The sequence below is a fragment of the Pseudochaenichthys georgianus genome, chromosome 17 (genome assembly GCF_902827115.2).
Source record: "Pseudochaenichthys georgianus chromosome 17, fPseGeo1.2, whole genome shotgun sequence".
NCBI classification, from domain to species: domain Eukaryota; kingdom Metazoa; phylum Chordata; class Actinopteri; order Perciformes; family Channichthyidae; genus Pseudochaenichthys; species Pseudochaenichthys georgianus.
The window spans coordinates 34,277,123-34,301,515 of record NC_047519.1 but is presented as its reverse complement, the minus strand read 5'-3'; the positions used below and the strand labels follow the sequence as shown (position 1 = coordinate 34,301,515).

The following is a 24,393-nucleotide window of genomic DNA, read 5'->3' as shown; positions in this document are numbered from 1 at the left end:
TCTCTCCTGGGAGAAATTGCTGCCAGAGCCCCTTAATAAATGCTTTGCATGGCTAAATATATATTTCTGAAGATGCCCTTGGCTATGCAGGGAAAGTGAAAATAAACGGGTGCAAACGGATTTGCACTGAAAATAGCCTGTCGGTGCTTATTTGCAGAATTAAACACATTCTCTCCTGTGATTGTAATCCAACAGCTTTATTACAAATTGTTTTCTTTTTCCTGCTTAATGTTTTATTCCATAATGTTCAGCGCATAGGGCAGAACAGAAAGCAGATTGATTGGCACAAAAGGCTTTTAAAATGCTCCCCTCTTCTCTACTCCAATGCACGAGAAGGATCATCTGAGCACAGAGAAACAAAACCCCCTCTTAAAGTCTGCTGTGTTGTAAAGGGAATACTCTGCAGTTTACGTCAAAGTCGAAACTCCACAGCAGAGGATGAAAGCAAAGGCTGCGTTCAGACAGGATAGAGCCCCATTTCCCGCTAAACGCTTGTGCACAGAGCAAGAAAGAGGGTTTCTGTTGGGAGACAGTTTGACCTCTCAGGGGCTTCAGTACGATGATGACACACGCACCTCCATGCGAACACAGGAAGTCGTCGTTGGAAATGGGCCCCGGCTCGGCAAAGGTCTTGAACTTGTTAAGCCACTGGCGGGAGATGTAGAACTGCAGGAGGCTGGGCTCCATCATGTTGAAAAGGCCCGACACCCTCCTACGTTCCTTCAGAGCGTCCTCGTTGCTCTTTCTGCGATGGGAACAAAGACACAGATGACTCACTGCTGATCAAAAGTGAGATGCAAGTTGTGAATGTCAAAGCAGCACAGGCAATCTTAACAATGTCGCACAGAAAACTCAAAGCCTTACTTGTAGAAGAGCACATAAGCCTCGGCATTCTGGACGCAGGATTCAGACACCTCGGTCACACTTTGGTCGTCAAATTCATACCACAGATTGTTCACATCGTTCCTGCAGTACGCTATGTAGTGGCCACCTGGGATCACACAGGGGGAGGGATTAGAGCCAATGGATGCCGGGCGCTCCTGTGTGCCAATAAAGGCGGATGCCCCGGTGTGCGCAGACTTACTGCTGGCAGTGCCGTGGTGACAGATGACGGACAGCAGGTCATAGTTGGTGGTCTGGGCGGGGCTGTCTTTGGCCAGGAAAGGCTGCAGGTCCAGGCCCTCGAGCGGGAAGGACACATGGGTGCTTATCTTGGTGGAGAACATCAGTTCGTGTCTGAAGCGCTTCAAGTGGACACACAGGATCTGGAGAGGAGGAACGCACGAAGTTGTATTGTATAAAAGCGAAGAAAATAGGAATAAAGGTGATGAAGTATTAGTGTGGTCTGTATACCTCTGGCAAGCTTTGCATTTTACAAAATTTGACTCCGTTTCGTAGTCTAAGAGAAAAAAAGGATGCAGATAAAAGGTTACAGATTCACACATTTTTGTTGTGAGAAGACACAGCAGTTTAATAATCCGCTAAGTCACAATTACTCACTTCTTGCATTTTTCACAGCTGTACATGTTGTCTCCTAGAAAACAACAAGTACGGGGTTATTGAGACATCAATCGTTATGTTTGTGCTGGGAGAACAGATCTACGGCCACACGCTCACCCTTTAGTTCATCTCTCGCAAAGAAGGCCGCGAGACAATCTTGTAGCGTAACCACTGGGCCCCAGAACCAACTACAAATAACACAGAGGTGAACTTTACACAAAGAGGATACGGACAACTTAAATCAATTGTGAAAAATGTGAATAAAATGTACATATTGGAGCACCTCCATTCCACTTGTTTTGGGAATGTCCATAAGAAAAGACTTTTTGCAAAAGCCTCCAGAGTTAGTAACTATTTTTAGGAAAATAAATACTTGGAAACACAATGATAAAGAAATGGCCTATGTACTGTACACCCATAGCCTATTTAGAGCAATGGTATGATATCATTTATGAAATGTTATTAATGGAATAAGATTAGCTTCTCCATGTGGCTTTAGGAAGTGTATGCAAAATGTATGATTTTCCACAGCGCTAATCTTTTTGTTTAAATCTGTAGATTTGTATCTCAAATGATAAACACCTCATGTTCTTTGATCGTATTCTTTAAACATTGTATATGTATAGTTCAGTCAAAGTCTCCAACTAAAGTGTGAGCTGCTGTTAAGTGATCTGAAATACAAAGTGAAACCACACCTCTTGATGTATTCCATGACAAAAGAAACCCAGCCCTGCGGAGCATAAGCATCCCCACAGGAGCCGGCCTTCACCAGGGCCGTCTGGTGGGTGGCCGAGTGGAGCTTGGCCAGGTCCTCCTTCCCCGGGATGGGCAACGAGATATCCTGGAAGTTCTCCAGGGTCACAGACACCTGGCAGCAAACACAGCAAACACACAGTTCAGCTTCAGTTTCTTCTAGATTCCAGATTCAAGGCTTTTATTGTCATGTGTGTTGAGCTACAGCGCAGTTACGACAATGAACATATTAGGTCCCAGGCTCCTCCAACAGGGCAAGACAAGGGTATCTGCAGGAACCCTGAAGTCAAGACCTTTTCAGACCCTTCCCATACATTGTAAGACCTCATCGCCACTTGGAGTTTTAACCGGTTACCTTGGCGACACACTTTACCTCACATTGACTATATACAGTATTGATTGTTCTTTCTCCTTATCTTCCAACCATTTGGACGCTAACTTGCATTTCCCCATAACGATGTTATTTAACAACCGGCGTAAACGGACCTCCGCGCGCTATCAAGCAGTGAGCGCGCGATGTCCTGTTCAGATGACGTCAGATCCAACGGGATGCCATAAATAAACTCCACAGAATCACACGACACACCTACGCCATGATTACATTCAGGCAGACTGTAGAACACAACCTCTCTGGACCATTGATATACTTACTGAAAACAAGCTACAAAGTGTAATACCTTGGAAAATGCCGTTTAATACTTTTAATAGCCTTCATTTTCACTAAATTGATTTATCAACTTTTAATACTTGTTAAGACCCCGCGGACCCCCTGTTATGGCCTGTGGGATGAAACTGTTCCTTAGTCTGGTGGTTGTAGTCCTCATGCTGTCTAACAAACACCAAAGTTGATCATTTCAAAGACATTCCATTTGAGGGCATTGAAATGAAACGACTCGACGTCCTGTTCTCTCGTGCTGCTCGGCTCCTGTGCCTCCCCCCCTCTCAGCAACCCCATTATCTTTACATTGAAAAAACACACTGACCCGATCGCAGGTGAGGCACTGAACTGAGCTGACAATGGTCCCGTCAAACACATCTGAGATGACACTGCGGTACTTCTTCTGCCGCTTGCTCTTAGGCGGGCAGAATGTGGTCACTGCTGGGGGAGAGAGAGAGAGAGAGAGAGAGAGAGAGAGAGAGAGAGAGAGAGAGTGTATCACTGTATATATATATCATCAATAATATGCAAACATTTGAAATGTATGTTAACGTTGTTAATTATTTTGTATTGTGATGCTTTGGCAACATTGTTTAATTTAACTTTCATGCCAACAAAGCCCCTTTGAATTGAATTGAGAGAGAGAGAGAGAGAGAGAGAGAGAGAGAGGAGAGAGAGATGAGAGAGGGAGGGAGGGGAGAGAGAGAGAGAATAGTGTTTTACAGTGTGTAGGCAGAGACAGACAAATGATGTAACTATCACGCTAAAATCCTGGGGCAGGTTGCACAAAATGTTCCTTAAAGTCAGATTTTAGAATTCCTTAAAATAAATCAGTTGCACGAAACACACTTAAAGGTGGGTAGGTAAGTTTCAGAAACCGGCTTGAGATACACTTTTGTTATATTCCATAGAATGCTCTTAACATCCCGATAGCAATGAATATCTGAAGTGCTTTGACAACAAATCCATCCATCCATTTCATCTGTGGAAGCCGTAATACTGTAAAAAGTACAATTGCCGCCCTGTCTGTCAGCCTTCCATCTCGTGCACGCACAAATGTATCTCGTGCCCTCATTGGGCGTGCATTGCAGCAGTACTTCAATGACTCGCCAGCAACAGGCGGCCACTTTCACCAGTCTGCTGACGTCATGTTCACGTGTGTTGGAGGAGGTGCTCTGTAAGGAAGTCTGAAGGAAGGGGCGGATTCTTTTCGGCTGCGTACTTTCAAATTTTAGTGCACTCGAGCCGGTTTCTGAAACTTACCTACCCCACCTTTAAGCCTTATTTTAAAAGACTTTCTTAAAATGTTCAATCAAGTAATTACAATGTTCTCCTTATCTTGGTTGTAAACTTAAGGAATTATTTCAAGTTAGTTAAACTATTGCACCAGACCATAGCAAACAAAGCAAAAATGTAAGGTACCTCTGCTTTTATCTTAAACACAGCTTATTTGAGTGTCTACTTAAGGAGAATGCTAAGGGTCTTTTGTGCGACTGGCCACTGACTTGTTAAGCTTTGATTGCTGATTTGACTTCCTCTGATTATGCAGTACCTTTCTTGTGTGAGGGGTTGATGCTTGGCCAGCCCGAGGCAGCTTTGGGGGGGCTGCTGGACATTTTGGGAATGTGTCCCTCCATCGGGACGGGACTCTGTGGTCTGGTGTTGTTCGACATTTGGATGTCTGGGAAGGAATCTGGCACAAAGGAGGCCAAATATTAGACTTCGGCATAACTTTGACACTGAATATCACTCGGTACATTTTGAATCAAACTAAACAAAATCATTTCTTCCAAAATCACCTGACATCCTGCTTTGAACCTTGATGGCCCCCTGGCTGCTGATAATGGGCGTGTTTTCAGTGGTGGTGTCCACATCCTTGTCCATGTCCACTCCGGTGCTTCCACCCAGAACCCCATTAACTCCAGAGCGGTACAGGTCATTAATCATGTTCTTCTCCTTCTGCCACTCCCTGTTGGCCTGGATCTCTTCTTGTTCAGGGATCAGCATCTCGGCCTCGTTGGTGTCCTCCATCATCACCTTCCCGCCCTGCACCTCGTTATCAGCTCGATCGCTGCTGCCGCACGACTCGCATGACTGGAAGTCGTTGTCCGACTGACTGTGGTTGTCCCCCTCGGGGCATTCGTCCACGGTAACGCCGTTGGACTGGTCGTAGGGCTCGTGCTGCGTCTCCTTCAGCTCCTCGTGGAGTTGATCCATCAAGCAGCGCAGAAACTCCTGAGAGTCCTAAAAGCCGAGTTGGAATAATCACAAAAAAGGTGATTTCCAAATGTGTTCTAGTGAGAAAAATGAAATGTTCTGCAGCTATTTTGGTCACAGTGGTTTGTAAAAAGAATCGTTAATTTCCTCTCCCTGAAAGTCGTATAAGGCAGCACATATTCTCCCTAAATATAATGGAGTTTGACAGACACAGCAAAGCTAATTATTTTCTCCTTGTTTATCCCGATTCTGCTTCATAAAACCCAAAAGCAAACGCTCGTGAATGTGTAATCAAAGTTAATGACCCGCAGACATCCAATCTGCGCTCTCCAGGATCGGGAATGTTAACTTTATTCACAGCAATGCTGATTCCAAGGAAGCGCAGCCCGGCATGGCGTGACGAATGGATATTCCCCGGCTAACTCCTCTGAACAAACATTGGCAAGCCGAGAGGAAACCGGCCCTTTCATCAGTTCACCACTCGGGCTTATAAAACCCTTCCTTACGCACACTAGACAAAGGCTAGATGTGCTCCAGTGGAAAGTCTGTGGGAATTCTTCATACTCGTGACACCTCAATCTTTCTTTTCAAAGCCTGAAATGAAATCAAGCCATTTACCTTTTGCGTTTTCTCGATAGGATTAATGTGTGCGTTTTCATGTAAAAGTCAGAAGTTCTGCGTTAGTAATTGTAAGGCAGGGGATTCAGTTTATCTGGCTGAGTGATTCGAGCTGGAGCTAATGGGATTTCTGTGAAGGAACAAGCATGGGGGGATATGGAGTGGAACAGAAAAGGGGAGAGGCTGTGTTGTAAGATATGAGCCCACTTTATAGTCTGGGCGTCAGACCCATCATAATCCCAGCTCAGCACAAACTCATTCTTTAAGGATTCAGTTCAAATCCATGTTATGTATTCATATTTACTCGTATTATTCAGATGACTTGCAAAGCACAGAGGTAACAGAAGAAAAAAAATCCCCTCCCCTATGTCCCAACAACCGATCCCAGAAATACTGTTGAATATTTCTCCGACCGTGAAGAGTGCCTCCATGTTTTATTTATAGTGAATATGTGTGAATGCACTTCAGTTGCACATTCATTTCACCGTCTGACCCACCTGCTGAGAGTACCCTCTGAACATGGGGTTCACGGCTTTGATCCCCTGGAACAAGTTGGTCGGGACCACATATGAGGGTCTGCAAAGTGACAAAACACAGCATGCTCAACACGTAAACACAATATCAAAATTAAGTATTTTGTAATGTAGAGTTTGATATTCAGAGTTGGCTGCGGAGTCATATTTTAAAGAGGACACATTGTGCAAAATACTGTTTCATATTTTTGTTGTGTGCCTCTATTGTGACATGTTTCCATGCTTTAATGCTCAAAAAGCTCTTTGTTTTTCTCATACGCCCCTAGGCCTATCACGTACAATGTGTAGGAGCGCTAGCCAATAGCGCAAGTGTTACGAAGTGATGTCACTATGTTAGTAACATCGCTAAACAAAGGAGTCTAATGGAGGTGTCTCAGGCAGGGAGGAGAGAAACACTTCCTGGATTGAACTCGGGGATGTTAGCCTTGCACAGAAACCTATAAAACACACTACAGGAAAGGAAAACCCCCAAAAGCATAAAAGGGCCTCTTTACACATGGGGGAATAATGAAAGAGACCAATAAAGTATTCAATCAAAAGTAGCTTGTGTGCAAAGAACAACTTTAAAAGTGAAAGCGCCTACCTGTTCTTGTGCCAGAGGTCGGACACGAGTTTCTGGTAGCTTTTGCTGAGAGCGGGCTTCTTGTCCGTCTTCACCATGCCGCCGCATTCAAGAAAGAACTGTGTCAAGGGCGGGCTGCAGTGGAAAGAGGGATGAATATATCATTCATAGGCACTAAGAAGCTTTTACTACAAATATGTCCATAACAAATTGAATAAATGACCAAAAAGCTGGCAATGCTGTGGCTAATTCTGGAAAATCTGCTTGTAATCCTCAATAGGCCGAAGAAAAGCAGTTTTCATTTAGAGAGGCGCAACATAAGGCGATGCTTTTATATTCTGTTATGCATTGGAATACCGTAACATCAGCAAATCAGTGAGTATGTGTTTGCGATTACATTCATAAAGGTCACGTTCAAAAAGACAAATGGGGAAGGAGAGATTTGAGTTCAGCATTTCCACATAGCGCCTGCATTTTCCATTCATTTTGTTTCATTGCACCCACATGACTCTCCTAGAGAAATATCACAAACTCCCAGAGGCACTGGCTCGTGGTAGAAAACTCCACACGCAGCTGAAAGTTGAAGGACATAGCAGGAAAGAGAAACAGCTGAGGGGATTGAGTTTGATGGATACAGAGCGGACAGGAAAAGAGACAAACCACAGAAATGAATAAGGCATCGAGTGTTCCCTTTCCCTTGGCGGGAGAAAAGTCCTTGGAAGTGAATAATGACCGACAGTAAGTGGAAGAAGCGGCGCTCACACAAATAGACATCAAAGGAAACTTTAGAAAATGTCCCTCCTTCTCGCAGCTCAGTGACTCGCTATTTTTGGAACGTGATTTAGATTGCAAATTTTGACCCACATCTTCACCCACTTTGACTTGAATCCAGACTCGGCATCTTCAGTTTAATTAAAGAATACAAATCGACCCCCTAGGTAGACAGTATTTAAGAAGAAGAAATGGGTTTGCTGTTTCCTATCAAATTAAATAAAAAGGAAGAAGCCTCGGGCGCTGAAGTGGAGCTCTACTTTAAGTGACCACACCGACAATCCCATCACGAAGAATACATCAAAAGGATTGGTGACGGGAAGGCTGTGGCTCAGTGGTTAGTGCGCTGATCTTCAAATCAGAGGATAGCAAGTTCGAGTCCCACTGCAGTCAGCATGTCGTTGTGTCCCTGAGACACTTCACCCCAAATCAGGGGCGGACTGGCCATTGGGAATACCGGGAGTTTCCCCGGTGGGCCGGTGCTGTGTGTGGGCCGGAGGGCCAAAAAAAAAAAAAAGTTTATAAAAAAAAATATCTTTTTTAATCTGATTACAGTTACTTTCGTAAACTTGAAGTGAATACATTTTGGATTACTTATTGGAATTATTGGTGGAAAGATTTCCTCACACCATTTAATATTCATTACTAAAGTTACAGCCGAATCATCACAGCGCACAAAACCGCGCAGATGGACCAAAAAGCGGGTCCGCTCAGTGAAACAATAACAACGTAACATGGAGGAACAAAAGTCTGCATTTAAATCATGTGTGTGTGTAGAGGTGTGTGTGGTTAAAACACATCAGCCACACCGCTCTTTAGCCTTTCTAATGATTCTGAAGGTAAACACAGTGAAAGGCGGTGCGCGAAAGGCACTGCACGCTCCTCTTCTCAGAGGCTGAGTTAACCCTCCCGCTGCCTCCTGATGCTGCAGCCATTTCATGAAGTGAAGGAGGTGTTCCTTCTATAAAACAGCTGCGGGCAGCAGATACTGTAAGTGTCACAGACATGAATACATAGATCAAGGCAGACTGGTGCTCACACTCTCCTGTTTTGCCAATCTGGTGCTTAAACAAATATAGCTCTACACCCCTGGCCGAAATGTCCTTAAAATGAAGTCCGAGTTCGACATTTTAATTCATGTCCTGCCAACACTGGCAGGACAGAAGGCGACACGCCCTTTCTAAGCCATGTTCTCACATCCCAAGCTGCATCCCCAAAAAGTGTATTGTTGTTACAACAGGGTTCAGGGGGAGTGGCTGTACGGCTGCACCCGTAGGATAGAAAAGGGGGAAGTGACGTCTGACTCAGAGGTCGCGCGGCTGTGGAGAAGAACGTGTTGCCCACATTCTGTTACTGAGTTTAGGCTAGTTAGCTAGCAGGTTTATTGTTTTGGGTGCAGTCACTTTTGCCTCCACTTGCTGTTAAAATAAATGTTGAAAGAAAAAGTTAATCTGTTTACCGTTCTGTTTTATATGGGTGTTGAAGAAGAAGAAAAAGAATTGGGAGGGATGAAACCTTCTTAAATGATCACGTTATGTCCGGTGCCTTGCTCAAGGGCACCACGGCAGGGCAGGAGGTGAACTGGGACCTCTCCAAGTAGAAGTCCACACTCCAAATAGGTCTGGTCGGGACTTGAACCGGCGACCCTACGGCTCACAGTCCAAGCCCCTACTGACTGCCATAGATTTAGTCCCTAATGTTGCTCTCAAAATGGACCAGATTGATGCATTTAACTTCAACATTTAAAAAAAAATCTTCCCGGGGGAGCTTGCCCCCGGACCCTCCTAGAGGAGGGAGGCCTGTCTGTCAATTAATCCCCAGTCCACTTTTTCCCCCCAGTCCGCCCCTGCCCCAAACTGCTCCTGTGGGGATTGCCCACAGTACTGAATATATGGAAGGTGTTTGGATAAAAGCGTCTAACAAGTGACATGTAATGTAATGTAATTCAATAAACAGTTAAAAAAAGTATGCAGCAGACAAGGAGAGAAATAGTAAGTAATTACAGTTTTATGTGACTCGTAAAAAGACCAAGTGGGAACAGGAATTGGGGTGAGGAGGAGGAGGAGGAGGAATTGGGAAAGACTTCTTTGGTAACAGAAGACCCGACAGGGAACTACAATGGTCTCAAATGGTGCACTGCAGTAATTCTACAACAAATGATACGCAAATGATACGCTGCCTGTTGAGTATTACAATAAGAAAGCTCGAATCGAACTTTCCACATATGCTGAGTGGTTGAAAAAAAAATGTATATAATGGAAGCTAATGCTAAGATTACAGAGGGAACTATTTTAGAAAGACGGAAGCCACTAATGGAGGTATTAAGGGGAACATTGGGAGGAGTAATTGGAGGATATATTTCTTACAAAAGTTGGACTGCAGGTGATAATGATACCGTTAAGTTGTCGAATAAAATGAGACAAAATAACAAGGGCTTTTATTGTTAAGTAGTGTGGATATGTTCCTACATATATTTGACTGAATATTCATCCCCATTTACGGTGAACTTAAAAAGTAAATAAAACATATTTCGTGTTTGTTTCTTTTAGGGCTTTTTTATTTATTAGGGTGTACTATTATGTATTTATATCTAAATATGTTTTAATGTATTAATTTATTATATTGCAAAAGTGATGTGAGAAATAACCAAGCTAAGAATGAGTTTGAGAAACAAGATAAAAAGCGTGCTGAAAGTGAAAGTAACGTGAAGAACCAGCAAAGAGCGCATGTGAAGGGTCCGACAGGTGGGTGTGGGGTCAGCAGGTGAACACAGACTCACCAGTTGGATAGCGCCTGCAGGGCTGCGTTCATGTAGCAGGTGTTCCCGATGTTCTTCAGCCCCGTCAGGCCTGAGGGACACACAACACACCGGGGAAATTAAAACAAGCCACTCCTCAAACGCTTGTAAATTTGGATGGCAGTCGAGGTAACACCCACTCCTTTTCTAAGATTTATATTCTGCAGCAGGAGTGGAAAAAAGATGGCTACCTGCCTGGTGTATTTTAAATCAGATACTGTGAGAGCAGCTTCATCTTGTCCACCCTTCAAAGTCTGATACTGTTACTCCTGCTCAGACCAATAACTTCCACACCCACGAAGCAGTATAACATTATAGATTTTGTCATTTGAACTCCCGTTATTTGTCTTTTATTGGGGTTGTATTCATGAAATATGTTTTGTACTACAGTTGAGGAAATCCTTCGGGTGATGTAAACGGAGGCATAAAGTTGCCTTGGATTCAGCAAGTAATGCTGTTAATACGTTTTTGATTTAGTTTGTGATCTTCAGCTCCATCATGAACCGCCCAGACATGCATCATCTATCTGGACACATTCCCAGAAAACTGCAGACCCACTGCAGCTCTTTAAATCAAGGCTGAAGACTTTTCTATTTGCCACTGCTTTTTATTAAATCAATAAGTACCGTACTTTTCGGACTATAAAGCATATAAGCCGCAGCAGCTAAATTGTCCGTCTGTTTTGCTCTCGTTCTGTCTCTCGATTCCACTTATACTTTGGCGCGCTACCTGTCTCACTCTTTTCCGGCCTCCAGCTTTTCCTGCTGGAGCCCTCCGGCCTCCAGCTTTTCCTGCTGGAGCCCGCCCTTAAAGGTGGCGGGCGCGGACCGGTCATAGAGCCCATAGCGTTAAAGGTGGTTAATTTGACCTGTAGGTTCCCTAGTGGCCGTTAGCTGTACAAACAAAACAAAATGGGGGAAAAAAGTCGCGGCTTATAGTCCGAAAAGTACGGTACTCATTTCTTCTTAAACTGCACAGAACATTTGATTGTATTATTTTATACCGTCTTATTCTAGTCTGTTTTTGTATATTTGTATTCTCTTGTCTCTTCAATAACTGTTCTGAATTGATTGTGAATGTTTCTTTGTGATGTGTTTTTTTTTTGTGTGCATATAAATCAACTTGCTTTGTCTGGCTGTCGAACACAAGTCCCTTTTTGTAGCCTGCATTTGTTCACATTAAGGACAAAACATGACCATTAACAGTATGCTAAATTAGCAGTTCCTGTTGCAATGTACCCCGTTTACAGCCAGCTACCATTGTATTACTTTTAATTCAAGAACATTTAAATAACTGATGATTCTTGGGCTAAGTTTGGAGCTATAAGTAGAATTATATTGATATGCTATAGAACCTTTTTGTCTGATTCCTAAGCAGATTTAGTTGCCGTTTTGTTTTTTTTGCAATAATCACATCGGAGATATTGTCTTTGGAAAGTATAAAAGTCACTGAATCAAGATCATCTAATTATGTCTATGTATTTAGATTTGATGACTCAGGCAATCGGGTTGAAGTAGCTTATTACGGTTTGCAAAGCCTGTATATTGACTTGCCTTCACTGCAGAGAGCATTACTCCGCCTCCTGATCACATGATCTGTAATTGTGACCAAAGTAATGGAGGCAGTGACTGGTGCTAATACCTGAGCTACACCACAGGTGTGTGTGTGTGTGTGTGTGTGTGTGTGTGTGTGTGTGTGTTGTGTGTGTGTGTGTGTGTGTGTGTGTGTGTGTGTGTGTGTGTGTGTGTGTGTGTGTGTGTGTGTGTGTGTGTGTGTGTGTGTGTGTGTGTGTGTGTGTGTGTGTGTGTGTGTGTGTGTGTGTGTGTGTGTGTGTGTGTGTAACCATCGTTGCTAGTCGGCTCCTATCAGCGGCTACATGTGACGAGCGGTTTCAGATCACAGTTGTGTGTAAATCGTTGGTTAGTTGGTTTTGTTTGTCTTTCAAGCGATGTTTTGATCGCTGGCTGTGTGATGTGTTCAAGTACAACTTTCAACAGAAAAGGATAAGGGAGGGGTTTGTACTTTGAAGCCTGGCGAGCCCATTAGCTGCTCTTATTAATTCAAATCATATTCTGTGCTTTGAACTAAAGCAACGGCTGATGACTGAGCTCCTTTCACTTCAAATCATTCATGCAATGTTTATTTTTTCCTTGTGTCCTACTTGCAAAAAAGAGCTGAAAACATTGAATTACACTTTAGTCACCTCCCTGATTGGACTACATTATTTTTGATTATACAAAATCATAATCTGGGGAATAAACTGAAGATTTTTTTTAAAGGTATCTTTCCTTGGCAACTTTTATTTGTTTCCCAACAGATTTGTTGACAACAATTTGAACTTTGAATAGCGTCTTATGACTGCCTACCAGTACAGATGTAATATGTGAGTGGATTATATTACTGTCAATATTATGAGTCATTCATTGTGTGTCGAGCTGACCTCTGGCTCGCAGTTCGTCCTCCTCCTCCGTCTCCATGTCCAGGTCTTCACATCCTCCATTAGGGGGCACTCTCAGAGAGGTTGGGCTCCCAGGGGCCCTGCTTTTATCCTGGATACACAAGATCTCAACATTAATCTCTTCATCCAGTAAATTAATAACCAGCGACAATTGTATTGACAATCAACCCTAACCATGGACATGCAAAGAGAACATTTTAATGTCGCATTCAATCAATCCTCGTGAACTGTTATTCAATATTCAACCTGCTTTATGACTGCAGTACAAGATGGCACACAGAGCTGGATGTTACCTGTGCAGAATTCTGAGGGGACGGGAGGGGTTTGCTGCCGCCGTGAGGAGACCGGGGTCCGAGTTTACGCTCCAGAAACACCTCCTTCCCGCAGGCGTAGCACCACACTCTGAGCGTGGTCAGGTTCACGGTGAGGTTGTGTCTCGTCTCCTGCACACAAAGTTGTTGAAGATTGTGAATGGACATATCAGACGCAAAGGGGAAGAAAAGATAGTGGTAATTATGAATTTAAGGAAAGCTAATAAAGCACATTGTTATCACTACATTCTTCTTTATCTTAACACACGCGGCATCATTACACAATCAACATCTTGTTGTTGCTCCTATCGGAGTCCTGCTGCCTAAATCCATGGAGTATTCACTTTTATCAGAGATTCAAATCGCAAATCTCCAGCTGAACAAAATCTATTACTCGAAGCTAAATTAGTTTCTCAGCCCAAATAACGTATCATTAGGGTCAATGTATAACACTGACTAAATGAAAATGTATGTTTAACAATGTCAGCGTTTGTTTACATATTGATTTAGTGGTTAAAATGAAAATATACAGAGAATGTCTTCAAATCTTGAGGCTGCAGTGATACAGATATAGATGAGTACCTCATACAACCCCACTTAAAGAATTCAAACTATCTTTTTAAGTTTGCAGTTAAAATAGTCAAAGAAAAGAGAAGCCGGCACTGTATCCCTTGAGGCCTTCGAGCTTGAAAAAAGGCTCAATAATAGTGTTTTTGTTTGATGTTTTATTAAAAAAACGAATCATTTTAAGAAACTGCTGTTCTACTCTGGCACTCACTTCCCCTTCGGTTTGCTTGCAGGCACAAAGTCAACCTCCTTACACTTTCCAAACGGAAAAACAAAACTTTGAATACACTATTCTCGGTGTACCACTGTCTTGATCACGAGTTCTGAGCTGGGTCTCTCAGGTTTGAGGTTTAGTTTGAGGGGGGTTAAGACTTTTACACTGGCCGAGTTGTGCCGACCTACTGCTGCTCTGACAGAAAGCAGCAGGCTGGCAGGGGACAGGAGACTGAACGTGAGCAGACTGCATTATTCATCAGGGCTGCATTAGTCTTCACACAGAGGGGGGGGGGGGGGGGGCACAGCAGACTGAGGGTGGGCATGACACTTCCAAACCTTAATGATTTATGAAGGAAAGAATACCAGGCAGGGCATCAATAGTAATGGATTTATAGCTTAGAGGATGTTTTTGTGTTGTGTATTACAATTAACTGTTTATAGCTTTCACAGGAATAATTTGTTATGTTAATGTATTTCTTGTCAACTCTTTTTTTTACATTATAACTTGAAAAACAATGTCTTGGATCGAAATCCTTCCCCAGTGCTTCTTCTGCACAAACAGAATCAGGCTTGAGCTATTGCAACTTGTTATCGTGTCAGCAGCATATCAAAATGTGTCCCAACCGAACACTGCTGAACTTTTATGAGACTGCAGCACCAGGTGGGATTCTGCGTCAGTGTGTGGTCTTCATGAGGATGAGGCTTGATGCTCAAACATAGTTCAAATGGATGGACAGTGTTTCCCCGATGCTTTCAATATTAAAGATGCAGGAAATATCATCTGCTCCGAAGATTCACCAAAAAAGCTTAAGAGGGCGCCCTTAAATCAAGATGACGTGGTTTGAGTCGGGGGGTTTTCTCTGCAGGGCTGAAGTAGGGCTGCACGATTTGGGGAAATAATCTAATTGACAGATATTGCGATTTGCTTTGTTTTTAAGCGACCCAACGGAAGTTTATTGTAAAATGCGGCCAGATCTCTGGCTAGGAAGGTCGCATCAACGTGCTCCCGTCTCTAGCACCCCCGCAGACCGAGCTACGAGTGAACAAACTAAACTTACATGAAACTTCTGTTCCGTTGCTTTAAAGTCAAGCTTCAGTTTAACATTCACCCTGTAATAGATGTAACACATGTGATGGAGCATCACTAACCTGACTCAGATGCTTTGTTTCACCAAAGCATCTAAAGCTCCATTGGAAGCCATTTGGAAAAGTATTTCAAAAATTACTCTCCCCAACCTTATCTCAAAGTTGACAAGCAATATTTGAACGAATGCATTTAATACTGCAGAAGAACTGACCAACAGATCAAATTCCCATTCCTTATCTGCAATGCGAAGAAAGATTGACAATGTTTGCCTTTGTTGGAGTTGCCTCAGAAGTCCATTTGTGTGCATAATGTTTGTGTGGATTGACACAGTGTTCGAGTGGATCTCTTGCTTCAAAATGATCTGATGGAACTGTAACTTTCACAGTCACTCTCGTACAGAAGCATGAGATCTGATCCAACAGCAGTCGTTCTCATACATAGTCAAGAGATTTAAATGTTTCCTCCCCTCAGGGCCTCCAAAGCACTAATCAAGCATGGCCTTCATTCTTACAAAATGTAAAGATGGCTGCTGTGTGGTGGGAAAGAACACACAAAAGGCGGCTAGGCGAGCTGCTCAGACAGATGTCCTGGATAAGGGGACAGATATCAAATTCAGGCTCTGTGTCCAAAACCTTGGAAGTCTTTCATCAGTTGTGGCGGCTCTACTGTTGAGGAGGTTTGCACTTGAACAGCCACTTTCTGGACAATAGTGTGAGCAGCTATACAGATACTTAGAGGCCGGGCAAATTGTATGTTTGCTCTCATAATTCTCAGTCTCTGCTCCGCGCCCCACTTGGCCCTGGCGTGCAGGAGGAGAAGCTTGAGTCAATAGTGGGAGTGTAAAGATTCAGGAGGGGCAGATACGGTAACCATGGAACTGGCTGCTCAATCTCCCTCACTCTCCAGAGGAATGGGCCATTCATAATGGATGATCCACTGCTCAAATTGCACTGAATTCGGAGGTATAGGCAGGCAGGGCTGGTCCGATGCTTTTTTAACAATGAGTGCACTTGAAAAGCTAAAGAAATGCAAGCGCGGCTCTTAGATAATGCTAAAAATAAAAGGAGTGGTGGAGGCCGTTTTTCTTTGCAGTGGTATTCCTGTCCTGCCATCTGTGCGTCCTCTGCTCCCTACTGACACCACAGCTCCTCGTTGGCTTACATCTTTTTTCACTTTCCCAGTCAGGACTCCAGGACGTCCTGCTCTTCAGTCACACCCCTTACTCGCTCCTTTTGCTATGCATTCATTCATATGTGTCCCGCTGAAAGACATGAGGCTCACCTGTGAGTGCACAGTGCTGTGGTCGGTGTGAGACTCTCCGCAGCCCACGTATGCACAGCCGTTCTGCAGACAAACAGATGATGCGGGAATTAGAAGGTAGAAATGTAAGAAATGAGAATCAAAGGATTGTTGTATGTTATATCAGCATGTGTTCTTCTGGTGAGCATTGTCTTACCTCCAAACACGCCCACAGATTTGGTCCTCCAACTTTACAGTCTTGGCACTGGCCCTGGAAAAATATGAAGACACTCCGGTTAGATTCACATTGTGGTTTTTTTAATGGAGCACAGCGAGATAGCGACAATATTCAAAAATAGATTTGGCTTTTAATTCAGAATAAGTGATACATCAGGATCAGTACTTCACATCACCATAAGAAAACACACTTATTAACTGCAGTGCAATTGCAAACAAAGAAAGCATGAAGCAACCAATCAGCAGGCGGATTAGAGAATGAGAGAAAAGCCAACTTGTAGAGCTTATAAATGTGTTTTGGACCAGAGTCAGCTGATCTAATAGAAGGGAGGAGATTGTTCCATAGTATGGGTGCTGGGTGAAAAGAGCATTGGCTTTAGTGATACTTTTGCACGCGGCACAGCTTACAGGTTTTGGTTGATTGACCTAAGTATCAGTGGTCTAAGGGGTTTCTAGCTCAGACATGTAGGCAGGAGCTAAGTATTTAAAATGTAACTGGCAGCAAAAGATGAGTTATTTAAGATGTTTGGTCAGAAAGAGCTTAGACACCATGTTATTATAAGATTTAAAAAAAGAGAAGTATGTTATAAGTAGGGCTGTGGTCAGAGCCATGATGGAGGGTGGATGACTCACATGGGATTTCTGAATGAGTTCCTCCTTGGTGATTTCCCCCACACAGTCCAGGTGGGGACAGTCACAGCTGGACCCCGGAGACATCACTCACACACAGGTCTAAGAGAGAGAGAAAGATGGATGTACGTTTATTGATACAGCACATTTTCAGACACAGAGGCAATTCAAAGTGCTTCACATCATCATTAACACTTAACGGAAAGGAACAATAAATGAACATAATGGAATTCATAAGAACCATGCATAAAAGAGATACAGAATAGTTTAAAAACAACATTGTAAATGCAGTAGGTGCTAAAACAAGTTAAAGGGCTTCTGGGTAAGCAGCAGAAAAAAGTAGTGTTTTCAGCGGCGACTTAAAAGAACTCGGCGTTGGTGAAGACCGGGGGTACAATGAGTAATGAGACCAGGGCTCGAGCTTAAAGAGCCTGTGACACGGTTTTCCCCCATCATCCAAACCCATCAATTTGAGTACATATTGTCCCCTTGAAAACCGTTACTGAACTGATTTTGGATATTTGTACTTTGATAACCATTAATCTGCCTTCAATGTTGACAATTTTCTGGATCTTCTCGCGGATTCTTCAAGTCCCGCCAAATGATGGGTGACGTCATTGCGGGCACAGCGCTCCAGCTGCACCGTCCAGGATCCCAGCATCTGCATGTAAACCTTTATATATATACAGTCAGATGTAAACGCACGACGGCGCACACAGCAGCAAGCTCAGACAGCGATGACAGGTTAATGTTGAACGTGTCTGAGAGCTCATGAGGCTGAAGGATCGGTTTATGTTGTATCTGTTAGAAGTTTAGGAATGAGGTGCATCAATATGGGCGATCATATGGTCATGTAGCCAGTGGTGGAATGGGACTAAAAATCATCCCGGGACTCTCGACCGGCCCACTTCGGTACCGCTAGTAAGCTGTCAACGGGGGGAGTGGGGGTTGTCAGGGTGCTGTAGATAGTAAATGTAAATATGTAAATATTTGTGTCACTGCATCCTGGTAAAATACAAATATAATGTATAATGTCTGTGTCTTTGACATTAGCGCTGCTCGCCACCTGTGCCCTGTACTACGAAGCCAGTTCAACAGACCCTGGATATGTTTGAGTAACAAACAAACTAACAACAACAAACTAACAAACGAGATCTCGCTAAGCAGTCCTACGACGCTGGTTGTGAACTCGGTAAATCAAGCCAGGGTTTCTCTCTCCAGCTGAGAGCGCGTTCACGTCTAAGACACGAGTGGATCTGACTTTAATTACATTTGTCTCGAGTGTTTCGTCAACATAATGTGTTAAATAATACTTCTGCATCCAGTCTGTGACACTGTGAGTGTTGCACGGCCAGATGAGGCTGGAGAAGCTGACTCAGATAAGGAAATATATGATATATTATGATATTATATGATCGATGATCTGATTGATGATGTAATATGAATGATAAGTGCGACACGTCGGCGTCTTCTCTGCATACGGCAGTTTAAACTGTATTTTCTTTATCCTGTAATATGACTTGAGAGATTTAAACTCCGCACACTGAGTTGATCTCTGTTCTATAGACGCCGGAGGCGGGCAGCGTCAGGTAAAAGAAGTTATTTAGCCTTCTCAAACCTGAGCCTCACGCGCCGCCTATGGAGGATGTGCTAGTTACTTATCCGACCGGCCCACCTCGGTACCGGCCCATCGGGATTCGTCCCGATGGCCAGTCCGACACTGCACCCAGCCCACGTAAATTGTCAACGGGGGAAGCCTCGCTGCGGGGAAACGGTGGACCTAGTGTCCCGATCGGAGTGGGAATAATAATAATAATCCGTGCATTTTATCCATTAATTTCCCCAACATTGTGGTAAAAAAAACACACGTTTAATCCACGTTGTTGGTGTACTACAACTACAAAAAGCACCGGTTTGTTTTTTCATCAGGAAATGCAGACCAGCACAAACAAACGATTTTTAATCATCATCCTCACTCATCATTTAATGTATCATATGTTCGCCGAATTGACATGAAAGCACTAATAAATGTAGTTTCATCCACTTGAGTTTACAACTACAAAACGAATCGATTTGTTTTTACATCACATCCGACGGGAGGAAATTCAGCAGCTCTCACTCCCGATTTTAATCCTAATGTAATCATCATCTTCACCACGATCATCTATGTTTATGTCCGCCGAATTGACATGAAAGCACTGACAAATATGAATATACTGTAGTCAACTTCATTAAAACGTTATTAACGTGCCTAATCTCAGTAATTCACCATTTCTACGCATGACAACACACTTTGTCCGTGTTTGGCTCTCGAAGCGTTCCCGCATTGACGTCAGTTCCGGCTTCCCCCAAAACTTCAAAATGAGTCAAGGAATTTCCCCGCGATGTTCGAAATTATTGATATTTAACGGAACGGTATCGCTTTTTCTTTTTTAAACTGACGGTTCGAGATTACTAGTAGCCCAATATTTCATTGCACAACAGTTGTTGGGATGGTGTCACAGGCTCTTTAAGGACGTCCCGTCGTCCCGGGGCCGACAAAAATAGTGTCGGGGAGGATAAAAAGTAATTTTGGGACGAATTTGGGACGAGAGTTAAAATTAAAATATCCTGCTAACTCTACTACAAACGGCGATGAAAATGAAACCGACTGCACGTTTTGCGTAGCACACAGTTATTAAACCTCCTTGTCAACATAAACACACACGCACGAAACATTTAGCAACCCGCGAAATACACACACATGTAGCCACTGCTGTGCCGCTGGCTGTCAGCCAGCCGCCCAGCTGGCTGTGCCCGCGAATTCCTGGTCCGCAAATTCGCGCTCTCTATGGTCTAGCCAGATTAATATAATATGGCTCTGGGTCTAGCTATGTACTGAGTGTGTGTATTTCGCGGGTTGAGTGATGTACAATGACAATGGCATCCCGTGGAGGAATTCTGAAATGTTTTACCGTTACATCACAAAAACGCACAGCAGAACCAGACCCTGGAGCGCCGGCCTCTTTATTTACTTACTCCTCTTCATCCCCTATGAGTAATAAGGCTGAGATGAGAACCCTCCATCGTGTTTAGTCCTTAGCAATATGCTGCGCCTCCCCCCATGTAGCGATGGGTACCGAGCCCCGGTATTAAACGGGCCCCGGACCGGAATGATTAAAGACAGTGGTAACGTTAAGCTCCGACGTTATCAGACTTTTTATCGGTACAGGAGACATTTAAAAAATATATGTCATATGTATTATTGCTACATACACATTATATCGCAGTTTTAGTTTCACAAACTCCGTTTCTAATATGCAATAAGACTACAACATGCGTCAATGATGTATTTTCGAGCTTTCCAATCCAGACGAGATCTCTCTGTCCCGTCTGGGTGCGAGGGGGCGGGCCGTTCGTAAAGGTCTCCTGACTGTGTTACAGACTGTCATCCTGGTTAGTGGTTACTCTGGGTTCTGTCTTCAGGACAGTGTTGGATTTTTTTTGATAATTGGATGGGACTTGATTGGATTCAATATTAGAGTAATTTTCTCGTTTGTGTGTTTGTTTAAATATATTTGGCATTTGTTTATGTGATTGAATGATTTACTAAAATAAAAAGGTTGATGAATTATCATCTAATGATTTGTATGATGTTTTATTTATGTTAAAGGTCACTTTGAATGATTTTAACTAATGATAATGTAGAAAAAAAAGGGGAAAAAAATCGGGACGGTCCACATTAATTTCGGGACGGCTTGGATTGTATTTCGGGACAGTTCCGGGAGGATGGGGAAAAAAGTTAGTCGAGAGCCCTGAATGAGACACCATTTTCAGGTGACTAAAAAACAGTGTTGGACTTCTTGTTTCTGACACACTCTGAAACAGGCTACTGTAATCTGGGAGACGCCGCCAAACAACATCATTTTTCCAAATCAGCAACACGACCGACAAATTTCTGTTATTATAGTCACCAGTTCAAGTCCCGGAAAGACCAAGTGCTACCGAGGTGTCCCTGAGCAAGGCACCGTTCCCTAACTGCTCCCCGGGCGCCGTTCAAAATGGCAGCCCACTGCTCCTAACACTGGGATGGGTCAAATGCAGAGAAACAATTTCCCCACGGGGATTAATAAAGTATATCAAATATCAAAATATCAGCCGCTGAAGGAGATCAGCACGCTACAGCTGTCAACAAATGTGGAACAGGCAGTCTGTTGTTGTTGCTGCTGTATCACAGGAGGGCTGACGATGCAGAAAGAAAAGCAGACACAGGCTATAAGATGTATGAATAAGTTAGAGCAAATCTTAAAAGTATTCCATTCTGCTGATAACCGGTGAATTTAAAAAAAAAAAAGTCTGTTTTATGTCAACTCCAGGAAGGATTTTTCCAAAAAGATTTCTAGCACTTGATTGTTTGTTCCTAATACAAACGGGTATATGTTGATCTGTCCTTTGTGCTGTCGATCTTCCTCGTCTCCTACACACTTTTCAGTGTAGATCAGACAGCTCGCAGACATATGAGCGCTGTACAGGGATGACAGGAAACCACTGGAGGATTCTGTATCAGGTTTCCTCTTCAAATGGAAATGCACTGCTTCAGGAAGCCCTCAGGAGATTGGCTTCAGGAGTGACAAAAGACTTGGGTTACTGGAGTCTGTCAATCAAGGGTTGTGTGTTTAGAAAAACTGCTGCATCGTGACGCAAACAACTGTCTCACTGTGAGCAGGGGGCAAACACAGAGGTTTGATCAGCGACACATTCACTCAAGACAACAAGTACATCTGTCAACAAAGCCCCTTTAAAAAAATGCCGTGACTGAGTAGACGAAATGTAAGGAAGTGAGATAGCGAAAGCAATTATGATAAAGCAATTATCAGATAGCAGAAACATTCCAGGAGTCACTCAAGCTGTAAATAATTCACTCTTTATCTACACTGTCCTCAAGAAGTCAAAACAATATTGATTGTGTTTTTTCCTGTTTTGAGAAACTTTCTCTGATGAAAAAACGCCTTTTTAAACCTAAAACACGTAAAGGCACCAGAACATTGAATGTATGGCCACTTTGTTCATGGCGAGGTGACAAAGTGTAGACCTTGTTGGCAGCTGCACATGTAAGAGTGTTTAAGTGTTTATGGCACGATGACAGCAGAGCTGGGCGTGCAGCCCTCGACTGCGCTGCACGTGATTCAGCACACTTAAATCACATCATCATGGTACAACCCACACGAGTGTCGCGGCTATACCGACCAGAAACCAAATGATGTGCGAATAATCAGGTGCTTTATAAAGACCTCCAATGATCCATTCCACACGGTACTTTAGGACACAAAAAAGCTGATGAGAAACAAAGCCACACACAGTTGTATTTGTTTTAGAGGCTTCTATAATTGCCTTGCACTTTGGCAGCAAGCAGTTATAAGGTCAACAGATCAAGCTCGCGGTGCCTCCAACAGAGATCAGTCACTGTTACAGCTTATAGAAACACACACAAGGAGGAACATCTTATTAGGCAGTGGTTTCACAGTCTAGGCTCCTGCGATTACGCAATGCTAATGGAGGGAGGAATATCTTTCTATTTCACCATCCTCCTCACCCTTTCCCTTTCTCTTCAACCAACATCATGATACATGTAATCATGCACAGTGGTAACTAAGTACTCAAGACTTGAAGTACTATACTTTTGTACAGTTTTGAGGGACTTGAGTATTTCAGTTTTTTGCTACTTTGTACTTCTAACCCATTACAATTCAAAAGGTACTTTATCTCCCCAACATGTACTTAATACCTTAAGTTACTTTGCAAATTTGGATTAATTATGTTAAATATAATCAACACTTAAATAAGACTTAAATGACACCTGGAGTAAATTCACAAGCTATCCTGCACAGTATACAAAGTCATTCAATTAGCTAACACAATAATTAATCAATACTTTAAATCAAAATATATTATGTAATATATTATTCAGAAAATGGACCAACCTGCACAGTGAGTACTTTTACTTTTGGTACTTTAAGTTTATATTTGATGCTAATACTTTTGTACTTTTACTCGTGTAACATTTTGAATGCAGGACTTTTACTTGTAACAGAGTACTTCTACACTCTGGTACTTCTACTTAAGTACAATATATGAGTACTTGTTCCACCTCTGGTTAATCCTGCACAAAGAAGTATTACAGTACAGTCTGGGTGGGGCGTTGACCCAAAACCAGGCAATACAAATGGATCCGATGTTCCGAGATTCCTTGTAGACGCTTAATAACAGTACATTAACACTGCTAAGTACACCGTTACTAAACCAAAGTAGCCTGATAACAATACTTAGCAAGGAGAGCCACCACAGAAGGGTCATATTAACACTATTTTGAAAACGTACCGTTACCTGCCAGTTAACGACATTTTAACTGATCATCTGACAACTCATTTCAGCAAGGCCAAAGCCTCTCCCATAATGGAGAACATACATTAAATATCGTTTCGTGTGGCTTTGGCCTTGTCCATTTCTCAAACTGAGCTGTCAAAAGCAGGCGAGGCATTGACAGCGTCACAGTCTGACTAGCAATCTTTCGATGTTAGCATTAGCTTTTAAGCCAATAATTATTAAGCAAGTTAAAATAAATGCTTCGAATGCTAGCCATAGCAGTTGCAATATATTCGTAAGCAAGCGGTGGATATAATTAGCAATATGTGATATTTTTAGAGATTGTTTTCTATTGATAACCATCTCGTTCGTAGAATGCTACATGGCTAATGCTAGCAAGCTAACGTCCCTGTATTACATGATCACTGGCAATCCCACGGTGACTAAAGTCAGCAGAGAGCTAGCTAGCATCCAGAAATAATATCAGCCTCGATCCTTACCTGCACGATTAAAAAGACTCGACGTTTTCTTGGGTATATCCAATGCTATTTGATGTCTTAGAAACGGATTCAGTGTGTTTTTAAGACATATTTCAAACAAGAAATCCTTCACATAAACGATAATCGTTCCTGTCGCTCAGCGTGGTTGCTAACGTTACAGCTGTCTCTCCGCCCCTCTTCCGGTACAGAAGAAAACACTTCCCATAAACCATAAAGCCCTTCCCAAGTTCCCATCCAACTGTAAATATTACACTAGACATTTAATATTTGCTTTTTAAATGTTACGAGCTTTATGTTTGTGTAGAAGCATTATGACTTTAATACAGTATCATCAATCCTTAATTAGCTTAACAAATGTAGTGTTGCTTTCCATGTCATGCGTAGAAAATGTGTAATG

The 24,393-nt window shown here is 42.9% G+C and overlaps 1 protein-coding gene across 3 annotated transcripts in view; it reads right to left on the bottom strand.

The window, feature by feature from the left end:
• Positions 1-24,162, bottom strand: part of usp33 (ubiquitin specific peptidase 33) — a 28,653-nt gene extending 4,491 nt beyond the window's left edge. The window contains exons 1-19 of one of the 3 annotated variants that reach the window (XM_034104589.2): positions 23,997-24,162; positions 17,158-17,256; positions 16,505-16,558; positions 16,330-16,392; positions 13,161-13,310; positions 12,850-12,958; positions 10,392-10,461; positions 6,863-6,976; positions 6,244-6,322; positions 4,711-5,155; positions 4,464-4,604; positions 3,237-3,352; positions 2,196-2,368; positions 1,618-1,688; positions 1,501-1,534; positions 1,354-1,399; positions 1,085-1,265; positions 865-991; positions 576-745 (exon numbers count right to left, since the gene is read on the bottom strand). In XM_034104589.2, the coding sequence (XP_033960480.1) occupies positions 576-745; positions 865-991; positions 1,085-1,265; positions 1,354-1,399; positions 1,501-1,534; positions 1,618-1,688; positions 2,196-2,368; positions 3,237-3,352; positions 4,464-4,604; positions 4,711-5,155; positions 6,244-6,322; positions 6,863-6,976; positions 10,392-10,461; positions 12,850-12,958; positions 13,161-13,310; positions 16,330-16,392; positions 16,505-16,558; positions 17,158-17,241 (2,227 nt within the window). In that variant the 5' untranslated portion in view covers positions 17,242-17,256; positions 23,997-24,162. The remainder of the gene's footprint in view (positions 1-575; positions 746-864; positions 992-1,084; positions 1,266-1,353; positions 1,400-1,500; positions 1,535-1,617; positions 1,689-2,195; positions 2,369-3,236; positions 3,353-4,463; positions 4,605-4,710; positions 5,156-6,243; positions 6,323-6,862; positions 6,977-10,391; positions 10,462-12,849; positions 12,959-13,160; positions 13,311-16,329; positions 16,393-16,504; positions 16,559-17,157; positions 17,257-23,996) is intronic. The other 2 variants (XM_034104590.2, XM_034104591.2) reach the window with 2 other exon arrangements.
• Positions 24,163-24,393: the final 231 nt, after the last annotated feature.